The 18891-nt window shown below is 37.1% G+C and overlaps 2 protein-coding genes across 2 annotated transcripts; one reads left to right on the forward strand and one right to left on the reverse strand.

The window, feature by feature from the left end:
* Positions 1–988: 988 nt before the first annotated feature.
* LOC122061024 lies at positions 989–2663 on the reverse strand. Its single transcript, XM_042624183.1, has 5 exons — positions 2485–2663; positions 2335–2387; positions 2130–2214; positions 1646–1704; positions 989–1517 (listed from the first exon to the last, which is right to left on the reverse strand). The coding sequence occupies exons 1-5, from the start codon at positions 2537–2539 to the stop codon at positions 1290–1292; spliced, it is 480 nt and encodes a 159-aa protein (XP_042480117.1). The 5' UTR covers positions 2540–2663; the 3' UTR covers positions 989–1289.
* Positions 2664–13352: 10689 nt separating this feature from the next.
* Positions 13353–18131, forward strand: LOC122065487 (probable E3 ubiquitin-protein ligase RHG1A). Its single transcript, XM_042629297.1, has 8 exons — positions 13353–13405; positions 13546–13548; positions 13696–13894; positions 14289–14957; positions 17006–17104; positions 17190–17330; positions 17421–17633; positions 17716–18131. The coding sequence occupies exons 1-7, from the start codon at positions 13353–13355 to the stop codon at positions 17577–17579; spliced, it is 1323 nt and encodes a 440-aa protein (XP_042485231.1). The 3' UTR covers positions 17580–17633; positions 17716–18131.
* The last annotated feature ends 760 nt before the right edge of the window (positions 18132–18891 follow it).

An 18891-nucleotide genomic window follows, 5' to 3' on the forward strand; every position in this document is an offset into this window, starting at 1 on the left:
CGAATTAGTGGTCATGGGTTCGAGTCAGGAAACAGCCTCTTTGTGAAGTAGGGGTAAGTCTGCATATATTTACGATCCTCCCTAGGCCTTGTAATGATGAAAGCAAACACTGGATACTCCCTCTTTTTCATTTTTTATTTTTTGTGGGGGGTTGGGGTGGGGGGAAGAAGGGAAGGAGGGTTAAAGGCCATCATTTTCATATTCTCAAGAATTCTTGAAAAGAACATCTAATTGATGGGTTTTTTTGGGTGTCAAGTTAGTGAAAAGCGAAGAGGTGCCACAAAGCCTCAGACAAGGCAAGCTAGAAGAAAAATCAAGGACCAAATGGACAACCACAAATTAGGTCTCCGTATCTTGGAATGAAAGTAGTATAGGGCCAATCTTAGTCCGTAATTCTGTCCAGCATCAATGCCATGACCATCCAAATCGTCATTTTTAAGGCACTTTGAAGATGTCTTAGAGTCGTGCAAAGGGCCAGCTGAAGAAGGATGGTTATGAGTGATTATTATTTCTCAAAGACCTTGTGCAGCTTGATTAATTCTAGATCCTTTTTTTTTTTTTTTTTTAAATATTTTTTGGTCGAATTCTAGATCAAAGTTAAAAGTATAGAAAGATCGAAGCTAACTAGGGCTTGCTTAATTTCATCTTCTATCTCCAAGTTCCACCAAAGTTTCTTATTAGAACTTCTGAAACAAGTCAACAACCATGATTGGACCAGAAACTAAACAGTATTTCAGGAGATTCTTATTAGAACTTCTGAAACAAGTCAACAACCATGATTGGACCAGAAACTAAACAGTATTTCAGGAGAACACCATTAAAGTATTTCAGGAGTCCACCATTAAAAGCTTCTGTAATCTGTACCATCATTCTTCACCAAGAAAATCTGTACCATCATTTAACCAGACAACAATAAAAAAAAAAGAAAAAAAATAATTTCAGTTGAATTTCTCTCTCTTATCTTTCTTTATCCAAACCCACACAGACATGAAACAAACAATTCAAAGGCATTAAATTACTTATTTTGGCACCTTCCATATATGTAACTATTAATAGAGGTTACAAAGCTTACTGAACCCATAAGGGCTTAGTATAATTATCATGTACACAATCATCAAAATTATATATGAATAACTTAATATAGTACTATATACAAGATTAATATACCCTAACCCTAAAAAACTGCAGCATTTCCTGCAATACTGCCTTACTTTCTATTCCCTTTTTTTCCCTCTTCTGAAACCCAGTTTTTGATATTCTTTGTTTTTATTACCCACCGAGTACACTCTTCAGTTGTGAATAGGAGGCTTTCTCTTTGCTGGAGAATAATCCATCCTTGTTATGTCTATAATATCTGGGTGGTGCTCTGGAGCCATCTTCCCTTGTCCAGAAGCCGCTGGCGATGATTCAACTGAGAAGTTCTCCTTATTAGTACCATCCAATCCCTCATCGCTCAGTAGGTGGCCATGCTTTGGTGTGGGTTCCATTTTGGTCCCTCCTCCACTGTTCTTCACACTCTAATATATTGGAGCATAGAATCAATCATTTATGAGAGAGAGAGAGAGAGAGAGAGAGAGAGAGAGAGAGAGAGAGAGAGAGAGAGAGAGAGGTATGTAGGTTTTAATTTCCTTAAAAGTAGACCAACCTTTGAATATGTAGAGGTTGAAGAGGTAGAGGAGTTCTCAATAAGTTTTCTGCTTCTTCCTGCACCAATATATAGAGTAGAGCTTCTTAAGATTTAATTTCAAACCTAAATAATTTTTTTTTTTTTTTTGCATGTTAGTCATTATATGTTATCTTGTGTGCTCCACACGGAAGGCCGAAGTAATAATCCCATAAGAGATGTTAGTAGTCCGATGTGAAGACTTAAAGGGTACTTGGACACCCTCTCCTTAGCGAACAAGCTTGAGAGCTTGTAGTGATATAAGGAGAAACTTGGACACAATTTCTTGCTAGATTACATCATTAGGTGTTTTATGTTTTCTTCCAAAACCCAGTCCTAATGTCAGATGTGAAGCAATATTTAGTGTTTAAAACCAGTCAAAAGATGGAACACTAGACATAGGGAGATTCAATGGTGCTTGGGTTTGTGACTCTCCTAGACCATAGTAATCTTCTCTTAATGGTACCTGAACAGTGCCCATCTCTGCAAAGAACAGCAACAGCCTTTCCAACACCATCACTTTCTTTTTTCAAACTTCTTTCATTTTCTTCCTGCATCACCACACCTTTTCACCATTAAAATCAAAACACAAAGAATAGAGAAAACCCAGTTTAGATAATTCAAAAATGTGTTCATATGAATCATTACAACATGAAAATTCAAATACCCACATGGAATATCTGATGACCAGCTGATGAGAACTCTTGTTGCAGTACTCTAATACCTAAATTTCAGACAAAGAGAAAATCAAATTAGACAATAGTGTTAAAAGAACAACCACCCACTCATTCCTATATGTTCAACAGCTATAAAGTGCATACCTTGAACCTCTACAAGAAGAAAGAGCATGAGAAAGACTAGCAAATCAAGCCTCATTCTGTTCTAGGTTGAACTGAAAAGAGGAAGCTAGGAGAAGAAGGAGAAGAAGAAAATGAGATGGGTTTCCTTTGTTTCTTTCTTTCACTCTTAGAACTTTGAGATGTGCAAGGCCTTGAGTGGTCGATAACTTGTCTTGTGCTTGTCTATATATATATATACTAAAAGAATAGTACACTTGCTTTCTTATATAAATGTACCTATCCAAATTTGTCTCTTACTAAACTATGTTCCTTTTTGAGGGACTTTGGATCCCCATTCAGATTTCTCAAGTGCCCACAAAGTATTTAAACCAGGCTCACCTTGTCGGTTGGGTTGGTTGTCATGGGATGTGCGTTAATGTTAATGGCTTGAGCAGTAGGAGACAAGAACTGCATAATTAAGCAGATTAATTTGGGTGTATGAGTTAGATTTGCATTAAAAGCATATGTGATCCAACCAAACCAGTGAAGCAAATGATGAGCAAATTAAAAGAGCCTTAAGGCCGTGCAGATCTACGAAGTATAATTTATGGTTCAATGATTCAAACTCATATAATAAATCCATTATAATTGAGAATAATATTCCTTGCACTAGTCGTGTACAACAATGAGTATATATACAGTTAGAACAAAGGCTGCGTTTGGTAATGTTCCAGGAAAACGTTTTCGGAGTTTTTTCGTTCTACGGAAAGAAAAAATGGAATAAAGTGTTTGGTGCATTTATGGTGTGTTTCATTTTTTTTTTTTTTTGGAAAAAAAAAACCCCCGCTAGAAACGAGAATTGACGGAATGACTAAAGGTACTTTCGTCCTTCCAATTTCGTTAAAAAAAAAAAGGTATTTTGACATAGAAACTGCAATTTCCGTTTTTGACATGAAACATCGTTTCTAGAACAAAAACATTACCAAACCTAGCTAAAGTGTGATGCTCAAGTATCCTATACAAAGTAGGTTATATAAGGGTTACATGTGATATCAACTTGCCATAGATATCCAAACTCTAAAGCAAGAGTGATTCTAGAGATGGAAACCAAATATAGGATTGTTCTAAATAGAAGATCCCATCTATCGGTAGATACGCCCCCTTAAGGTGAGGGTTCGACTTGTCCTGAAGAAACTGGAAACGGGCAGTGGCTAGGCCTTTGGTTATAATATCAGCCAACTAATCCTTGATGGATATAAATTGGACCTGCATCTCCCATTTGGCAACTTTATCATAAACAAAGTGAAAATCTATTTCAATGTGCTTTGTTTGGGTGTGAAAATCAGATTAGCGGAGAGGCTTAGACTAGAGCACATTGAGTTCACGTAACAAGGATTTTAACCAAGTGATTTCTATGGAGACGTCTACAAGTGCTTTGTAATACAACAATCTTTTTCTTGTGTGAGGACCAAGAGATGAGATTAGGTCCAAGGAAGATAGCAAAGTCACCGGTAGACTTTCGGTCATTAGAGTTTCCATTCCAATCAGCATCGTGTATGTTTGAAGTTGAAGACTAGCCGAATGAGAGAGTATGATGCCCTAGGAGCTGGTGGACTTGGGATAATGAAGCATGCACTTTACCAAGAACCAGTTCTCTTTGGTTGGAGCATGCATAAACTGACATGTTTGATATGGTCTCTTATCTTCTCACTCATTTTGATATCATATCAATCCATGATTTTTGAGAATAATATTCCTTGCATTAGTTGTGTACAACAGTGAATATATATACAGTTACAAAGTGTGTTTCCCAAGTATTCTATACAGAGAAGGGTTCTCTAAGGGTTACATGGGATATCAACTTGCCATAGATATTCAAACTCTACAACAAGAGGGATTCTTGAGATGGAAATTAAATATAGGATTGTTCTAAATAGGAGATCCCATTAATATGTTGATATTTGAAGGGCAATGTGGTTAATTTGTAGAACATTAAAAAACAATACAATTCACAAAATAATTTCAAAAAAGAAAAAGAATAGACATTAGTTGACTCACACAAACTGCATAAAATTGTTAAATACAGATACTTAGTTACAACTTTGAGTAGCATCTAGTTTGACGGGTCTTTAAATCATGGAATGTGTGTTGGGAGAATAGTCCCACATTAGTTATCCTTGAGACCTTCTATCCTCTTATAGACCTGTGAGTCATTCAAGCCAATAGTTTGAGCTTTTGGGTTGAATACTTGCGTGGTATCAGAGGAGGTTTTCTCCAATACTAAACCTAGACCAAGGACAAAGGGTGTTAAATGGTTCAATTTGGTTCATTGTAGAGTAAAATAGGTAGAAACCATTATTAAAGCGTTTTTAATTGTTTTTAATTGTTTTATTCATATCATTATTGCTCTTATTAGCTGCCATGCTAGGGAGGGGGGGTGACCAGACAAAGATCTCTTGACCTTTATATTATATAACTCTCTCTCTCTCTCTCTCTCTCTGGAAAATGTAATATATACTTTATGGGAAAAATTTGGGCATACGACTGGGCTGCCTAGACTATGTCACTCTCTCTTCCCCCACCCTATTGAAAAGACGACTATGCCTATGTGTGTCCTGCAATGCCTTTGGTTAGAACTGCTAGCTTTAGGAAAATTAGTGGTATGCTCAACCTCTATCCATATTATAAACTTTCTCACATACATGTTCTTGCATATTAAATACATCATAGTATTACACAATCTTTCATTTACTATATTATTATATAAACTCGTAGATAATCAATTTAAAAGGTATATTGGCAGTTTAAACTTAAAAATCATTATCAAATTGTTCATTAAATAGTTTAATTATTCAAAAGTTGAGAAATTTTTTTTCGACAATGTAATTTCGATAAATAATTTTGGTTTGAACTTGATACCCTTACCATGAACCCTCTTTGTTAGATGGTGAAAGAATGAATTTTTTCTGAATATTTCATAAGGAAAAGATTCTCTTAGCCTAATACATACATTGCACCTCGTCATATGTATTATTATTTAAAATTTTTTTTTCAAAATAGAGAAATAATGATTAAAAAAAAAAAAAAAAGTGAAAAAGTGTAGTGTATCTTACCTTTCCCTACTTCACATTATTGAAGAAAAGCAAATTGCACATAAGGACACCTATTGAATGAATTATGTAAGTGATGATTGAAAAGTCAGCAGCAGTTGTGGAATTTAATAAGGGGAATGAATGACTTCTGAGTTCTGCCATAGCAGTAGGAGATGGGGGTGGGGAAGCCGAAAGGCACCACACCACTTGTCGAGGAGACAACCGCAGTTAATTTGACGGTGACAGACGACGTGTCGCCACTCTCCGTTAAACTGTCGTTAGGCGGTTTTGTCTGTTAGTTTCCTGTTTCCCTATATATGGGATCCACTCCCACGTGGACGTCCACATCTCGTCTCTGACCAGAAAAATGACGTGGCAGGGGCGAAAACCGTCATCTCGCGCTGGCCTGTCCTTGCTTTGTTGTGCAAGGAAACATTGAGTGGCCACTTGTGTCGGGGTCGGGGATGAGCTATATGACAGTGGTGACAACCATCCTCCACTCAGGTGTACGGTGCTTTCTTAGCCCTCCGATGTCTTCCCCCACAGGTCCCACCAAAACTCCTCGGCGTCTGTGATTGTCTGTCGGTGATTCATCTGCTCGCCATACACTGCCATGTGCATCAGCAGCACCGCTCCAGCGTTTAATTGGTATTACTTGATTAAATCGGACGGCTATTATTACCTGTGACATCAAGTCAAAATTATCTTTGTAGGGTCCGCAAAATAGATTCTGCCCATTTTTTTTTTGCTCTTACCGAAAAAAAAATTATAGCCGATGACACGATACTGACCTTGGACTGGTTGCTTGACCCAATCTGGTTGACTCGAAAGCTTAACCTGGTCGACCCAGCATCATGGTTTAGCCCATGGTTTACTTGAGGATCCACACATAGGAAGCTCAATTTTTTTTTTTGTTTTGAACACGTATGTGGTTGGAGAATTTGAAGAAAAAGGGTAAAGGACTTAGGATCTCATCCAAGAGTTGGCTACACAAGGGTGTTAATTCAAATCAAGAATTGTTTATTGAAATTGAAATCGAATCATTTAGATCGAAATTGATTGTAAACCAACTATTATTCTGTTCAATTTCGACTTTACATTATTGTAAAAAAGTAATTGATTGGTTTGAGTTTTGAACCATCAATGTTAACCATGGGTTTTAAGAAAATTGATTAACCAAATAAGTGAACCATTTAAATCGATTACTAATCAAAGGAAAATTGAACCAATAATTATACATACAATCGGCAGAGTTACATATCGATTTAGAAACTTGAAATCGATTAACAATTGGTTGGTTTTCATTTTCTATCTATTACATCATAAATCAAACAATTAAAATCAAAACCGAACCATTTGATACCTTAATGGCCACAATCCAAGTGCTATGCCACTGGTTCTACCAAAACCTTCTACTCTTCTAGCATGAAAAGCTCATTGTATCCACCTCTAGAGCTTCTTATATTTAGAATATGGTTTCTCTACTATTTTGATTGGCTTGTTTAATGGGTTTGTCTTATTTCAATATAAGAAAAAGAACCCTATTAATTTTGACGCAGAAAACACGCAGACACAATAGACACAAAATGATTGTACTCCCCCAACCCAATATCTCTTTCCCTCTTTGAGATTAGACTTAATTAATTGCTCCACAGTTTGGGAACTAAGATTTGCTCTATCACTTTAGGATATATTATTAATAACTTTGTTTTAGTTAACACTATATTATTAATAATTGGAGCCTTCAATAGGAACCCATAAAACAAAAATTTCTTATAAGTATCTTATAATATGACAAAGGAAGGTATAGTCCTAACAATCTAGAAGACACAACTAAGTGGTGATTAAAAAAAATATCGGCCGACATGGAGACATCACATCCTTTTAGAGATACATTGGGTTTCAGTAATTAAATTGGACCACAAAGCCCAATAACTTGAATGCTCCCATGGTCAAACTAAAACTTCCATTGGCATAGCTTCCTTTTAATAAGCTCAAACCGATGCCATTTCTTCTTTGGGAAATGGCTACTTGGCATTTTCTTTCCAATGGCTAGTTTTTCGAAAGTAAATTCTATTTGAGTTCCAATAAGTGGTATTAGAGTCAAAGTATAGCAACTTCATGGGAGGGAGATTGTTAGATTCTCTTAGAAAGTAATTGATCTCACATTGGATATAAATAACCCAATGTCAAGGTGGGTGAGTTCTACCCAAGTCTCAACGCCTATGTTTTTTTTTTTTTTTTGGGTTAAGGACTGGTATTCAGACCTTTAGCCTGACTAATCTAGTGAGCTTATACTGACCCCGCAATCACATAGACCGGGTTATACTGGGGTTGAATGAAAACCATTCAATTTTCACTGAAAGTAATGAAGAATACTAAACACCCTCATGTGAGTGGCCCCAAGAAGGTAAGGAGAATCAAACTCAAAATCACACGCTTCTTGAGGTGAAGGTCCCTTGTCAACTCGGCTATCCTCTTGGGGTTCAACACCCATGCTAGTTAAACTCTATAACATATAGGTTTCATTAGTAGCATGGACATCATCAAGAGTTAGAATAAGAGTGTAGATCACTAAAGTGATTTTCCTTGTCTGTATTCCATGTTTGTGGATCAAGATTGTATAAAAATGATTCTCGTATGAAAATCTGATCTGCTCTCTTAAAATGAGATTAAGTTATCATAAAATTAATAATGTATATACACCACATCAAATTTTTCCCCTTTTTTTATTGAAAGATTTGTGAAACATGACAGGAGACAAGTAATATCTTTCGTATCAGCATATTGGCCCTGGGGGAAGAAACTTTAATAATGTATGCATAAAAACCCTAATATGGAAGATGGGTACATGACCTACACATTCTGATGATCAAAACCATGTCAAAGCTAGTCAGAATATGGGACCCAAACCCCTCATTTCCACAAATAAGTTAACATTAAGAAAATAAAAGTCAAGCACATATGTTGAATATTTGGCCAACTTATTCATCTTCAATTGTCTCAATTTCTCCTAGCCAAACAACAACAATCTTATAATCTCATATTAGATGAAAAACTAAATATAGAGTTGGTCTCTCCACCTTTCTTTACTCTAGATGTGGAGAGCATGTTTTCCCATACCTGTAATGTTGAAGCCTTCACATGTTTCTGAAATGTAATCACATGGAAGTGAGCCCCCCTCCTTGTCCTTCCCCCCCCCCCCCCTCCTTCTCCTTCCCTCTCTACAATGTATGAACTCATATACTTGACAAGGTCATAGATTCAATGGTTGTGACTTGTCCACCAAATATATGTTGTCAAATTCGCCGACTAGCCCATGAGTTCGACCCCTCGATGTGACTTGACTCGCTCTTGACCTACATGTATGAGACATGAGTTTACTAGGGCTGCTGTACTAGGGCTGCCGCTTCATCTCAACATCAAGAGTTAAATAAAACAAACTGGTCTTCTCCTACATATATATTCACATGTATATGTATTCAGTGTCTCTGAACCTAAAAGTGTACCCTACATTTACACACATTTTATTTTTTATTATTTATTTTAAAAAAAAAAAAAAAATAATAAAAATGGGAGAGTTTCCTGAGTAATTGTACTACTACATAGTTTGCACTCTCTCACGACGACGACAACAACAACAACAAAGCTTAGCTTTATCCCAACTAAATAAGATAGACTACATGGATCCACAGGCATTTGAGAAAAAGAAAAAAAAAATCCACTGTGACAGGACATACAATATGCCTCAAACTCATGATAAGAGTAGGTGTAGACGTAGGGTAAGCCTTAGGCTCAGGGAGCCTTTTCTCATTTTATTAGAGTTCCATCATCTACAAACAATGAAGCTTCTTGATTAAATATTTTTCCTCCACCCCTTATTGCTTGCAGGTACTGTCATTATCTTCCAACAACGACAGCCATGGAAATGTTTGAGCAAGGAATCACATCTTAATAGTGACACTTAATTGGATCCCCGACCGTTGTCCATTAGACTCCTTTCAATGATGGTAGGTGTTCAACTTGTGGTGCATGTATTATTATTATTTTTTTCTTTTTTCCTTTTGAGAATCAATGATTTTTAAGGAAACGGATGTACACGCCGTCCAATTGCACCCATTGGTTTAGCATGAGAGATATTATTACATGCAAACCACGTGTATATCTCTTCCCCTATCTTTGCTAGTTATTCACTTGACGTACAGTTCACATACATAGCAAAGCATGAATTTAATAAGATTTTTATTTTTGTGTCAATGCATATGTTTAATGAAAGGGTTATTTTCTCTTCACTGATGCATCGGTAGAGAGAATCTCTTCAACCATAGGATATGACATTTTGAATGGATTGAGAAAGGATTATATATTACAAAAAAAAAAGCCTGCTTGTGAGGTAATACCAGAATCCAATTATAAGTCTATGTATTCTCTCTTCACTATGGGTTAAGAAAAACTTCGTCTTTGCAACCAGAACAATGTTGCAACATTAGTATGAGGTGCAATAGTGCAGATCTGCCAAAGTTGTACCTCAATTAATTGTGCCTTGCACACACACACATAGAGAGAGAGAGAGAGAGAGAGAGAGAGAGAGAGTGAGTGAGTTTAATGATAAACATAAATGAAATGAAATGAAATTAAAGAGAAAATGTTGTACCTCATTGTTAATCCTATGGATCCAAATTCGAGGGTGATTCCAAATTCACTGTTCTTAAGAAGTATTATGCCAATTAGTATCCAAACTAGCAGAGTGAAAGACATAGGGGTGTCAATCCTGAGCCCACACCGGTAGGCCCGATCGAGCCCGGCTCGCTTAAGGCCCAACTTGAACTGGCCTGTTTAATAAATGTGTTGGGCTTCATCCTGGCCCGTTTATTAAAAGGGCGTTCACGGTGCATGCTACTAGCCCATCGGGTACCCGATCAACCCGACTCACTTAAGAAGCCTACTAGAACCGACTCATTTAGTCCAACCGACCCGACCCCTTAAAAAATGCCTAAATACCTATTTTACCACTAATTCTTCTTCCCTTATTATGGCATTCTGATTCTTCTAAAATTATTTACTGTCTATGATGCAGGGGAGATGCTGGTTGGACCAGCAAGGGCACTTTTCATGGATGAGATATCAACCGGCATGGACAATTCAACAATTTTCCAAATTCTGACTTCACTTAGGCAATACATCCACATTCTAAATGGGACATTCAATTGTTAAAAATAGTGCAATTCTTGTTACTTAGATTACATTTTAAAGACATGATTCCCTTGGATATATATATATATATATATATAATTTCCTTGGATCTTGCTAAATGGGACATTCAATTGTTATCAACTGTTCAATTGTTAAAGACATGATTCCATTGGTTTCGGAATTGTGAATGTTATCCTCTAGTAGTTTTAAAGCCAATAGTTTAATCTGTTTAAAAAAGGATTTTAGGGTAAGCACGTTTAGAGCCCGTTTAGAATTAAATAGGTCAACAACCTGTTTAATGCCCGTATAAGGCCCGTTTAAGGTAGCCCGATTAAAGTCCGACACTGATTGCCCGATTACAAACCGTACCATGCTCTTTAATCCTAGGCCCGTTTAAGTAAATGGACGTTCATGGTGCAAGGATTTCACACCTTCAGGCCCGGTTAGGCCCGACCAACACTGGCCCGACCCGATAGATTGACACCCCTAGAAAGACACAACTAGTGTTTTAGGCTGTGTTTGGTAGCCAAGAGAAGAAAAGAAAAGCAAGATTGTACTTTTTTTCTTGATCTAAGAAATTTTCTTTGTGCTTGCCAATTCCTGAACCAAGAGAATAATTTTTTTTGAATTTCAAATTTCAGAATGGTGAAGTTTTCTTTTTTGGCAAAAAAGGAAAAAAAAAAAAATCTTACCAAAAACACAAGAAAACATAATAAAATACAAAAACACTTTTCTTTTCTTTTCTTTTCTTCTAATAGTAGCCGAACATACATAATTTTTTTATTTCTCACAATTTCATTTTTTTTCTAGATTTTTTTTCCTTTTCATTTCTTTTATCTTCTCTTGGCTACCAAACACAGCCTAAAAGAAAAATTCAACGTACGTTGAACTTTGACTGTATAGCTAATCCTCCGATCTTAGAATTTATGTTATGTTTGGATATCAAGAAAAAGAAAGAAAGAAGAAAAAAAATGTAAAAACAAATAATAAGACAAGAATCATGGTGACACAATTATTGATTGTGTTCAATGTTTTCTTTTCTTTTTTTGTTGTGCAGAGTTAAGATTGTGAATATTAATTTGACAAGTGATGATTCTATGGGAGCGTGATGCTAGGCTCACTAAGTATGATTATTATACATTCGGACAAAACAGGGAAGAACATTTAACAGAACAATGAAGCAAAAAACGTCACAGAAAAGTATTTCTCAGAATATATATATATATATATATATATATAGAGAGAGAGAGAGAGAGAGAGAGAGAGAGAGAGAGAGAGAGAGAGAGTTCCAAAAATTCATTGTCTATACAGTATCCTCTATATATAGATGTACGTATGTGTGCCACCTATATACAAACAGAGGTACATGTATACATATGGACATCTCCATGTATATGTATAAAGGTGCTTGTTTACTTATAGATACCTACTTATACACGTACAGGGGTGCTTGTCTACATATAGACACATATATGTATGAATACAGGAGTATGGATCCTGTTCTCGAACAATCCTAACAAAAATGTCTATACATATTTGAATTTTAAATTTAAATTTGGATAAAAAAATAAGAACCTCTTGTCCCACACCACACCAGTACCCCGACCCTGGGAACTCCAAAATGCATGAGAAAGGGGGAGAGAGTTCTTCTCCAAAGGGTTTGCACCCTGAAGAAATAAGTCTATAAATATGCCCACATTTCCTTTCCTCTCAGACCAATGTGTGACTAAACACTTTGGCTTAAGGAAGTCAAGAAAGCCTGACCAGCCCACCCTTACCACGGTCAAGGCCTGGGTTAAGTATTTCAACCCATAAAGTGAGCTTGGGCTAGAATTTTCAGGCCCAATGCAGGGCCTGGCTAGGCTTGGGTTGGGCCTTGGGCTGAGCCCAACCTGATCCCATATATATATATATATATATATATTTTATATTATGACAACATTAACATATAACACTTTTTAAAATCACACCACTCAGGAGTATCTTTACCTTTTCCTTTTTAACTGTTAGCCTTTTAAACTTGAAATTGAATGCTTTAATGGTCTCTCTCCATCCAAATGACATTATACAGTGCTGTCATGGTCAATTAGGGTTAATCCAACCCAGTTCAACCCAATTGGAATCATTAAGGGCTGGGCTGTGTCTAACAGGATTGAATATAGGTTGAGTTAAGAGACTTTAGGGTTGAGTTAGGGTTTTAAGAATTCTGGCACAACCCAGCCCATTGAAAACCCCCTATGGTTGTGAAAGTTTGATATTCAACCTTACCTCTTTTTTTTTTTTTAATGAATAACCCCTTTACCTGAATGCATCCAGAATCGAAGAGCTTTTGGCTGTCTATTTTCGACAAAACATGAAATCACCAAATTGCCCTTGTAAAATAGACAAATGGTGGAATTCTTCGGAGGTCGTTGGTTCCCGCTTCCCCTGGTCGTTAATTTCCGTTGCAAATCCCCCTCGCCACCGCAACCGCCCATAACTAAATTCCCTCCTATATTCACTTTGATTCACAAAATGATTAGAGCTTCTTTATTTTCTATCCGGCCCAATTCATTTCTCTCTCTCTCTCTCTCTCTCTCCCCTGTTTGTTCTCCTCTCACGTTCGTTCATCTTTGTACAGCAATTATGCATCGACCTTCTCAGCTGCCGCCTGGAGAGAACCCACCAAATCAATCAATGTAAGTTGATTTCTCTTCTTTATTCTTATTCAATTTGAAATTAACACCATGGATTATGATCACCCTTGAAGTGCCAAGGTATCTGATTTTAAGTTTTTGATTCTGTTCTTCATATCTGGTTACTGGACTCATTTTTGCAGCTTGTGAGCAATGAAAAATTGAATTCATTTTTCTCTGTAAACAATGTCTCGACTTGCACTATCTTTCACAGTTTTGTATTCAATGAATCAGAAAAATTCGTAATTTCTCCTCCCCACCCACCCCTTTTTTTAATTTTCTTTGAAATGTAGAATTGGAAGAAGACGAGGTAACAACAGTGGAAGGAGCTTACAGGGTGGTGACACATGTGAAAGTGATGATAGTGACATTGAAGGTGTTTCTGATCATTCTCTGGATGGAAATCCAAGTTTGTTTCAGTTGGATAATGACCTTGGATTACTCTCTCTCCTTGGGTCTAAGAGGGTTCACAACATGTGTAAATCTGATCATGTGAGTCTTTCTTGGTATAAATTATGTTATTTTCGTTTCAGTTATTAAAAAAGAAAAAAGAAATAAGAAAGGTCTTCCATATATGTATCTGCTACATGTTAGGATTTATGATTAATGGCATAAATCCCTTAGAACGACATTTCGAGGCTGCCACCAAGCACTAGCAATTTTATGATTGGTTGAGTCATTTGGACTTTGCATGGTATACTTTTGATGGATTTGCATCAACCAGGATTTGATTAATGTATACAGACAGACTCAGGTTCAGTAGCATCACACCATATCCACTGTGACTTATACATGGTTTGAAGATTTAATCAGAAAAGATCCAGGTTGCTTTTTTCTCTCATTCCATACCTCCATTATGACTCAATTTTGGATGTCTAACCTGCAGAGTTGTTCATCCTCTTATGAAAGATCACTCCCATTTGATCCGTTAGATGGTCAAACTTCAGAACGATCCAGTTCAAGTTCACATCCAGAAGACTTGAGTTCAGTGCACATATCAGATCCTGAACAAATTCTACCCCATGCAAGATCCAGCCCGGAATATATTTCGACGGGTGCTAGTTCATCCACTGCTGTGGTCATTTCCAGGAGAGACCCTAGACCATTATCAGAGACAATTACAGGAAGAGGAATCTCAGAAATTCCACAACCTCCATTATCAAATATAATTGAGATAATTGAAAGCATCTTTTCTGGTTCTCAGGTAGCATCCAGTTCAGTAAGCCGCCAGCGATCAAATTTCAGTTGGGTAATTCATAGCTGTCTTCTTCTTCCTAGAATTTCTCGTGGTGTTCCAGATGTGATCCAGAGGTCGGTCCTTCCTTCCATTGGATTTAGCTCAAGGAGTGGAAATTCCTTGTCTCCTCAACTTACCCAATTTCCTTCCTTGCCTTTTGATGGAGTGGGGTCAGAGAGTGAAGTTGATACTCTAAGTCAGCAATATCTGCAATCAGTTCTTTTCATGCAGAGGCTGGACAGTAGCGTGATAGCACGTTCAATTTTGTTAAGGATGTTAACAGCTGGTAGTGGAGGACAAGTCAGGCTAGTATCTGAGGTTTGTATTTTTCCTCTCTGTGATAGATAGCTCTCCACGCAGCAATTTTTTAACAGGAAAAGTAGATGTATGCATTTCCTAAAGTCTTGGAAAAAGAAAGACCTCCACAATTTGTTTCCCTTTTGTTATTTCCAGGTAAACTGTAGCTCTGTGGCTTTTGCTTACCTGCTAAATTGCAGTCACTAGTGTTTCACGCTTTACGTTCATGTAAAACCAAAAACTTTTCAAGTGACTGTCTCCTTCAGACTAGGATATGCAGCAATCTGAAAATATTTTGGGGTTAATTCATCAATGTTTATATTAAGAAGCTTCAATGTTCAATCTTCCTGAAAGATGGAGAGGCAAAGAGAATCAAACTAATCCGCTTCACATTCCATTCTGGTTCAGCACTAATTATGTTTCCATTTCTAAGCTTACATCTGCTGTTCAGTCATACACAGTAAAACATACACAAACACACGTAATAATTAACAGTGTGGAGACAAGGTAAGCGCAACTCATGTTCTTACAATGGGCTAACCTTGCTGGGGTTTTGCAATAACTTAAAAACCCAAAATAATGCATTTTATCAAACTTGAATCTGAGATCCTACAATTATGGAGCTGAGACACATTTGATATTGTTAAGTTTGTCTCGAATTCTTGACCTGTTTTGAAGATTGACCCGATCCGACATATTTTGGTGGCGATCCGAATGAGAATTTTTCTGAGATCTGTGATGGAAGCAGAGGGGTTGGGCCGATAGGCCCAAGCCCGGAGCCCACCACTGATCTCGTATGGGGGTACGGGGGCTATGCTCCTGTGGTATGGTTCGACCGGATCGATCGCGACCCAATGGGTCGACCCACGATTTTGGAGTATATATAATGTACTGTTGCTTGTTGAGAAAGTCATTGTATTATAGGGTTTTCACGCAGCTAGGGTTTCAGGGCGGATTTTTCCTCGCCACTGCTAGTGTGTAATCTCTCTTCTGCATAGTGAATCATCTTCTTCTTCGCCCGAGGACGTAGCACACCACCCTGGTGTGTGAACCTTGTTAAATCTCTGTGTCGTACGGATCTATTGTCTCTTTATTATTCGTGTTTCTTGGTGTTTGATCTAACAGATATTCCACCAGCACTGAGTACATCCACTTTACATAAGTTGCCGAGACACAGTGAGTCCATTTATTATACCACAAGACCCTTCTGGTTCCTGGGCTAGATTTGCTGCTGGAAACACAGTTATAGCAGTATATGCAAACTGCTAGTGTAGCCATCGGACCTGGCCAGTTATTGCAAAGCGTCAAATAATGTTATGTATGGCCAATGGGCTCCAACTGGCCCTTTATAAGCTGTAGCTGAAGCTTGCCTTGGCCATGTTCTATGGCGGGGGCGCTGCCTAACTGCATTCTTGGGGTAATACACACCATGGCAGCCTCTTGTGCGCTACAGCAGCCCCAATTGCACATGGCAAATAATGCTACTGTCAGTGGTTTGTGGTCGCAAATTCTACCACTCATTGCAGAACCACATTTTTTAATTTCTTTTGTCTATAACATCTGCTGCATACGATCCAGTTGGGCCTTGGCGTATGTGGTTTACCTGTACTTTATAATTACTTGGGACAATAGATTATCCGACGGAATCTTCACATCCAACATTAAGTACAACATTAACAGATGACAGTTTATAACGAAAGGATTGGTTTTATGTTCAAACTGATATTTAAGAATGATTCTTTCCTGCTAGACTTACGATTATTCCATAGTCTTCAATAGATGTTATGGATAAGAACAAATAGGAGTTTGAATTGTTTACTGGAGTACCCCCCAAGTGTTCACACTTCATAGTTAGTTTTATGCTTATATATTGCGTTCATCTAGATGTCAGGATCTTTGAATCATAAATGAATCTTACAAGATCTCATGCTTGTCAGTTCTAATTTCCTAATCCTAGTATTTTTTTTTTTTGGGTTTATTTTGCATTGAAAGCTTTTTTTAAACATTAAATGTCCATTTACAATTTTTACCTATTTGATTGGCTTACAAGCACCACTTATCATCAGCAGGATATTCTAATTCTAAGTCAATCACCATCATCTGATATAGCTGATTTGCATGATTATTATGGAGATATGCAGCTAGATGTGGATAACATGTCTTACGAGGTAATACCCATGAATCTTTTTCTGTGAAGCGTGATCCACTTTTTTTTTTTTCATTTATCATATTATGTCTATTGATCTTCCTTAGGAGTTACTGGCTTTGGAAGATCATATAGGGAATGTAAGCACAGGGTTGTCCGAAGAAGTAATTATTGAGTATCTAAAACTTCAAAAATATTTCTTATTCTCAGAAGAGAAATCTTTGAAGGAATCCTGCAGTATTTGTCAGGTGCCGTATTTTCTGATTTTCTCATTTATTTCAATCAAATGTTTAAACTTCTCAAAGGTCAGGACATTGGTGCACTGGCTTTAATGACAGGAAGAATATATGGAGGAGGATGAGCTGGGTGTTCTGGACTGTGAACATGACTTTCACAGTGCTTGTATCAAGCAATGGCTAAGATGCAAAAACCTCTGCCCTATATGCAAAGCCACTGGTCTGACTACCTTAAACCCCACTATGCCCATAAACACATAGTCAACAGATAATCTTACCTCAGCTTCATTCTTTTGTGGTAGAAAATTTTCTGTGGTAAGAGTTGAGAATTTACATGGTTTCTTTTCCACTGTTCTTCATTTATATTGTTAATTGATTACGAATAATTGGCGTACAGATTTCTTGGTTAACAAGTTTTAGGCTGGCCAATGTTGGCGCATCATAGGCTCAAGCTGTCATGACTTTCAGGCATCCTTAAGTGTAGAAAACCAAGTAGTACCAGATGGAGATTTAGCAGCTACAAACAAAGGAGATTTTAAGAAAGACTTTCTGGCTGTATGGTGATTTCAAGTACTCAAATGGATATAAGAGTGAAACTTTGTCATGTCATTTTGAAACTAAAAAGTCAATATGTGATGGTTCAACCTAGTATTCTTTGCTCAGAATAAAAAGATTTTATTCAACCAACTGTAATGTTATAATTGCATACAATGAACAAAAAGTACTATTTTGAATTTCTTAAAAAAGTGTAGATATCGTTGAACTTTAGATGTTCCAAATTTCACCTGAATGTTTTGGAAACTTCCAACATGGTAAGGTTTTGAGTTCATTTCTCATTTTCTCTGTGTAACTGAAAGAAAAAGAGGAGGAAGAAATCTTGAATCATTCCTCTTTTGTATTTTACTAATTAAAATATCAATATTTATTTTCACATATGTTCCCAAAACATCAGAAAATAGAACTTAATGGTAGCTAAATGAAACATAAACTAACGATTTCTCTTGAAAAGGAACGAATGAAGTGCAACCCGAAAGCTCTTCATTGAGAAATCAGTTGGAGGCCTCATATTCATTACCAAATGGAGATGTATTTAACAATTTATGGATGAATTTACTAAGATCTTCTGTCATCAAAACTCCACTTCTTATTGAATAAAATTTTGTGTTGCCATCTCCTCTGCTTAGCCTCCATACTCTGCTCTGCAGGCAGGCCTTAAGGGTGTTGATTCAAATTCCTCTTCCAAGATGATGTTTGAAAGAAATCATGATGCTTGACATAAAATTTTGGGGTTGCAGGCATCCTTGATTATAATGGTGTAGGGTATGAGTCAACCAAATCAAATAGTTCATCTCCTATACCAAATCCAAGCATCCTAGCCATGTCAGTTGTCTTCAACTTGGGTTTTGGGACGTTATGTTGCTTCAACCAAGAATACACAATAAATACTTTTTCCATGACAAACAATTCCAAGGCCTCTGGATTGAACACAATTCCCATTCTCATGCTTGTCTGTCAACAGAAAATTTAGGAATTAGAGCTGGAGGCACCTTCTCTCTCTCTCTCTCTCTCTCTC

This window comes from Macadamia integrifolia, chromosome 2 (genome assembly GCF_013358625.1).
Source record: "Macadamia integrifolia cultivar HAES 741 chromosome 2, SCU_Mint_v3, whole genome shotgun sequence".
In the NCBI taxonomy this organism is placed as follows: domain Eukaryota; kingdom Viridiplantae; phylum Streptophyta; class Magnoliopsida; order Proteales; family Proteaceae; genus Macadamia; species Macadamia integrifolia.